General features: G+C 40.3%; 1 protein-coding gene across 1 annotated transcript; it reads left to right on the forward strand.

Moving 5' to 3' along the window:
• Positions 1-4,919, forward strand: LOC120741834 (solute carrier family 22 member 13-like). Its single transcript, XM_040044912.1, has 8 exons — positions 1-808; positions 1,252-1,303; positions 2,456-2,868; positions 3,151-3,245; positions 3,343-3,557; positions 4,356-4,464; positions 4,562-4,768; positions 4,850-4,919. Exons 1-8 carry the CDS (start codon positions 434-436, stop codon positions 4,917-4,919), a joined length of 1,536 nt encoding a protein of 511 aa, XP_039900846.1. The 5' UTR covers positions 1-433.
• Positions 4,920-6,110: the final 1,191 nt, after the last annotated feature.

The raw sequence follows: 6,110 nt of genomic DNA on the forward strand, positions 1-6,110 counted from the left end.
CTAACTCGCAGGGTCTTTCCCTACAACATACAGCACCTTGAAGCGACTATTGTTGTAAATTGGCTCTATATAAATAAATTTGAATGGAATTGAATTGGATTGTTGGAAATAGCAAATTAAACTGAATTAAGGCGTCGGGATTGGGTCTGTTATTGAAATTTGCCACATTGCCAAAGCTCTTGTAATTGCTGAAGGTTTTTGGTGACCACACTCAGAGGAAACTAATTAAACAAAGTGAAATGAAGAAAAGGCTCATGTCAGGTTAAACTATCATCTCCATCAGTGAGAGGAGTTTTCTCTATAAAATAAAATGTCTGGTGAAATGCTGTCTCATCGTTCCTGAAATACATGATCTGGGGTTTAAACATTAATAGGCACTGTTTAAAGGTCGTCGTCGGCCAGCATCTCTAAAGTGAAAGAAGGCGCCCAGAAAATGGCTGATTTCGGGGAGATTCTGCGGAGTATCGGGGAGTTTGGGTTATTTCAGAAGATCACCCTTTTTGCTCTCAGCTTCCCTAATGTTATTCTGCCTTTCCACTTTGCCAGTGTACTTTTTATCCAGTCAGATCCAGACAGACGCTGCAACACAGACTGGATACTCAATGCTGCTCCTAACCTGACCACAGAGGAGCAGCTTAACCTGACCATGCCTCGGGAAGATGATGGGACCTTCAGCAGATGTCGGATGTTCGTCCCAGTGGACTGGGACATCGGTGCCATCAGGGAGTACGGGCTCAATGACACTACAAGGTGCCAGAGTGGATGGGTGTATGGGAACATGCTGTATGAAGCCACCATAGTCACTGATGTAGGTCTTGGTCTTTTATAATGTAAATAATGTGAACTTTTATGAATGAATGTCAGTAATATGGGTTATTTTTCTCCCCAGTTTGATCTAGTCTGTGACCGGGCTAGTTTGTTGGAGACAGCACAAACTGTCCTAATGGCTGGCATCCTTGTTGGCTGTCTCTTATTTGGACCTTTTGCAGAGTCGTAAGTAAATACTTTTAGTGTTAACATTTGGATTTTTTTATTTATTTATTTTTTGGTGCATTTGTTATATTTTTGTCACTTAATGTGAAACATCAACTAAATATTTAATTTGTCCAGAGGAGACAAAGTGACTTAAGGGATCTTATCTGTTCCAGGTTTGGTCGAAAAAGAGCATGTCAAATCCCAGCTGTTGCAATGGTGATATTTACTGTCACAACTGGATTATCGCCTAACTTCTACTTTTATCTGGCATCTCAGTTCATGGCGGGAGTTTGCTATGGGGGATATCGACTTAATGGCGTTATCCTGGGTAAAGTATTATCCCTTTCTTATCGTACTTTGTGTCAAACAGGTATATAAGTCTGATTTATATTGAAACTCACAGACTTATATCTTAGCTGTTGTTTGATAGCAATACATGTTTAAGAAAAAAAATATTTATAATGCTTATATTCAGTATGAAAAGGTTATGTCATAGCAGGTAGTTGAGAAGCTCCCTGGTTGCAAAGCACCAGCTTTGGAAGCAATTTGAGTTGGTAATTGTCTTAAATATGTCTGAATTAAACTTTGTTATCAGTGCATATTATAAAAGTAGTATACGATAACAGATAAAAACCATTTTTCCTCGCTAAAAATTTAAACAGAAAATTTGCTGACTTCTGATTAATTTTGGGGAAGGTCTTCATTGTTACTGCGCACGGTGAAAGTTGACCTTGAAAGAAAATAAAAGAAACCATATTGAGGAATAGATCATATGAAAGGGCATAGAGAGAGTTGTACACCACTCTTTTTATTTTTTCAGTATAGCACCCAACAACGTCACAATGATGCCAGTTTACAAAAATCCCACAGTGCAGGAATATGTATTAAAATCTCAAGTTTTTACAGCCTGTAGAAACTATATGTTTCAGTCAGTTCTTCTCCATTAATACTGATAAAGATAATAAAATACACCATTTTAGTATGTAATGCTTCAAGGTCATAGGTCAAAGGTCAGGGTCATACAAATTAGGAAAAAGCTTCAGCTTCCATTTGATCATCTCCAAACTTTCAAGTAATATATTAGTCATTGGGGGACATAAGTGCAGTCAACATTTCTCTTGTGCAATAATTGAATGGTTAATTGATAAATGAATTGTTTAAAAAAAATGTATCACTGACTTTATATTTATTAATTTATTATACTTCCCTCTTTTTAAACTGTACTGATGTTTTTTATATTTATATTTATATTTTTTATATGTTTCTTATATGGTCCCTTTTTATCGGTTTAAAAGTTGTTTTCTGACTTGAGCTCTATAGTACTGGTAATAATTTGTTATTCATTCTTTTTTCAATTAATGATTTTTTAAAACATTATTTGACAGCATTTTACATTTTGTCTGCATTCAGGGCTCTGTAATTCCTGTCAACATTGTCTTTTGACCTTTTTTAAAAAAAATAAAATAAAAAAATGTTATAGCCACTGAATGGATCGGGGTGTCCAATCGTTCATGGGGGGCATGTGTGACTCAGCTATGTGGTGCAGTTGGACAGTGCCTCCTCGCTGGAATGATCTACTTTGTACGAAACTGGAGACTGGCTCAGCTGATCACGGCAGCTCCACTTGCATTGGTTGCTATTTACATATGGTGTGCATTAACTCTCTCTATTACGCCATCCCTTGTGACTGGTACATTTGAATTTATTAAGTGCCACTGGCCTGTTTTGGACAGGTTTATCCCAGAGTCAGCCAGGTGGTTGCTGGGCACTGGAAGGACAACGGAGGCTAAACAGCTAATCAAAAAAGCTGCAGCCATCAACAAGCGCACGGTTCCAAACTATCTGCTGGACCAGGTACCCTTCACAACATTCACTTGCCTTTGTATCGAGACTTGAAAGGAATATTACATGTAGCAATAATAAAAGCTGCTATGTAATAAAATATTAGCAGTATAATGAGCAAATGATGGGTAATGATGGACTCTAATAAAGTAAGCCTACTAGAACCACAAGGACACTGTGTCAACTTCTGAGGCCAAAGTTGCATTAGAAGGATAATAATTTAATGGACTGTGATGCAGTAAGTCAGACTTACATTTGTAAGGCTGTAGGATTAAATGATTGCTAACATGAGCAATGTTAGCATGATGTTGTGCTCACCCCTGTGCATTACAGATTATTGTGAAAGACCCTGAGAAAAAGGGAGGCATAAAAACTCTTATCCAATCAGCTGTGCTTAGGAAATATTTCTTTACCATAACATTGGCATGGTAAGTTATATTTTACACCTATCTGCTCTACTGAGCCTTTAAGTGTCAGATCAAGTTGTGCAATTTGTATTTGAAATCCATCTCTGTCTTTCCCCAGGTTCTCGCTGAATGTTGCCTACTTCTGCCTTTCATTCAGTGTGGGAAAACTTGGCTTGAACATCTTCGTGACTCAGGCAGTATTTGGCCTGTCTGAAATACCAGCTCATATTCTGAGCATCTGGCTGCTGGAAGCAGTGGGAAGAAAACCATCTCTCATGGCAACACTTCTAATTGGAGGATTGTTGTGTCTCTTAATGCTAGCGGTTCCTCAAGGTAGAGCTCCTCAGATGTATTCACTCAGGACTGTTGTTTTGTTGGTTTGTTTGGTCTGTCCCGACTCTGCTCAGATCAGCTGGTTGTTGTGTTAGCTGCTTACAAAGCACCTGTGTTGCCAAAAAGGAAGTTGCAGGTTGCTCTCTGGTGGACAGTCTATGAAATGTCAGTATTCTCTTCTTTACTTGTTTAATTTTCACTCACTGGCTGTTATAAATGCTGATATCTATAAATCGGCTCATAGCTAATAATGCTGGCCCATCAATACATGGTCCAAGCTATATGTATTTGTTTATTTGTTTTGTCTGTTTTTAGATGGCAGTGCCATTCAGTCATCTCACGATACTAAACACTAAAGGGCTTCTAACTGTCATGATAAAATACAGGTGTAACTTTGCAAGTAACAAAATTCATCTGTTAAACCATAAGTGGGTCTCTGTGGTAAAGCCTAAACTAAAATCTGCTGAGGGGGGTGAAACTCCTGCAGCAACACACAGACCTGATAAAATGGAAATAATGAAGCAGCTATCATGAGCTCCATCCTGAAATCTTTGGAAGGTCATTGAGTGCAAACTTACAGCTGTGGAAACCCAGTACAGTTACAAAACTGTGAAAGAGATGGGGGACAAGTGAATTTGTAAGTCACAGATTCCAAGAAATGGGCCTGGACCCTTTTTGCTGATTTACAGACAGACCTGTGGGTTCTTAAATTTCTCTAAAATTATTATGTGAATGATGAAGGAAATATGAATTAGCTGCTTCTGAAAGCAGTAAACTTAATCTGTCAGTCTGTTTCAGGTTATGCTGTTGCTATTACTGCGTTAGCAACCTGTGGACGTTTTCTCACTAACTGGGCAGGCTCCGTGTGCAATGTGTATGTTCAGGAGCTGTTTCCAACATCTTTTCGGTGAGCTGAGTCTCTCTCTCTCTCCTTGCCATTGCAGCCATAATGTTAGTGTGGCTCTCAAACTCTGTAGTCCTTAAAATATACATTCTTGTTTCAGACAAACAGCTTCTGGTTTGGGCTCTATTGTGTATCGAACTGGTGGTCTGATATCTCCACCAGTCAACATGTTGGCCATCTACCACTGGTCCATACCAATCATAGTCTACAGCAGCCTTACACTCATCAGTGGAGCTCTTGCCTTCTTGCTTCCTGAGACCAGAAGAAAAGAGCTTCCAGACTCAACTGATGAAGCTGAAGCCAATGGGTAATTAAGCTGCAAGCGAGGCGGCAAACTCGTCAAACAATTTCTATAGTTTTAACCTCTCTGTTTTCCTTTTCCCTGCAGGACGAAGACTATGGAGAGGAACCAAAGTGGATCAAACTTACCTCCACAAAGCAAATCAACTAAGCTGTAATCTGAATAGTTCAGTTGCTTCCTGTTTTGTTGCAGCACACAACAAACACACAAGCTGGCAAACACTTGATTGAAAACTTGATTAAAGTTTTAGTCTCTCTTGATAGTGTTACTGTTTTTCTCATATACCTTAGCAGCAATAACTTGAAGTAATCATTTTCTGTATGTTTTTTATTATGTATGCCCACTCTTCTTAACATCATTGCTACATAGGCCAGAACAGCATTTCTGTCAAGTTCAAGTTTAAACTTTGACTTGATTGTGAGACCCAACTTTAGACAAGGTTTTGCTGTCAGACAGACGGCCTCACATTTGACTCTAGAATATTTTAGTATAGAAGAGACTCAAGGCAAGTTCCTACAAATTTGCAAATCAAGCCCAAATCATCACCCCTCCACCAACGTGGGTGAAAACTGGTATGAGATTTTTGTGCTGATATGTTGTGTTTAGTTTTCACAAAACATGGTGCTGAGCATTACAGTCAAACATCTCCACTTTGGTCTCACCTGTCCAAGGACATTGTTTTAGAAGCTTTGTGGTTTGTTCAGATGTCCTATGTTTTTACTTAATTATTAATTGAATAAGCAATTGATCAATAACTTTATATCTTCTACTTTAGACTGAATTGTTTCTTTCATTCTCAAATGCTTTTATGTTGAATAGTAACAAGTTGATTAAATAAAGAGACAAAGAGATATACAAATAAATGTATATTCATTCAAACTTTTCAGAGTGATGTCTGAGGTTAATTCTGAGGCCCTGGCCGGGCCTCGGGGGCTTGGGTCCTGGTTGGTGTGTTGCTGGGGTTGTGGGCGGGTGGGTGCATGGGGGCCCATCCCTGGCGCAGGGTGCCGCCGGTGCGTCGAGCCACCTGGGGGGCTCTTCAACTGGTGGAGGAGATTGTCACACCTTGCAGGAGCTTTCCTCTCCTCAGGAACTCTCTGCAGGAGGGGGAGATACAGGAGAGGTGGAGGAAGATCTCAGCCTGGGCGTCTATTGTCTCATGTAGTCTGGAAGATGAGTGGATGGTGGGGTGGGTACAGTTTTCTCTGTGGTGGGGTTGGGTGGACTGTCCCGGGCTCTGTGGGGCCGGGGGCGCTGCTGCACTGGGCCCCGGTCTGGATGGGCCTGGGCCCCCTTTCCCTGGCGGGTCGCGGAGTATGGGGGTGCCTACTGGGGTCAGCGGGGGAGC

This window comes from Simochromis diagramma, unplaced genomic scaffold (genome assembly GCF_900408965.1).
Source record: "Simochromis diagramma unplaced genomic scaffold, fSimDia1.1 OVJJ01000663.1, whole genome shotgun sequence".
Taxonomy (NCBI): Eukaryota; Metazoa; Chordata; class Actinopteri; order Cichliformes; family Cichlidae; genus Simochromis; species Simochromis diagramma.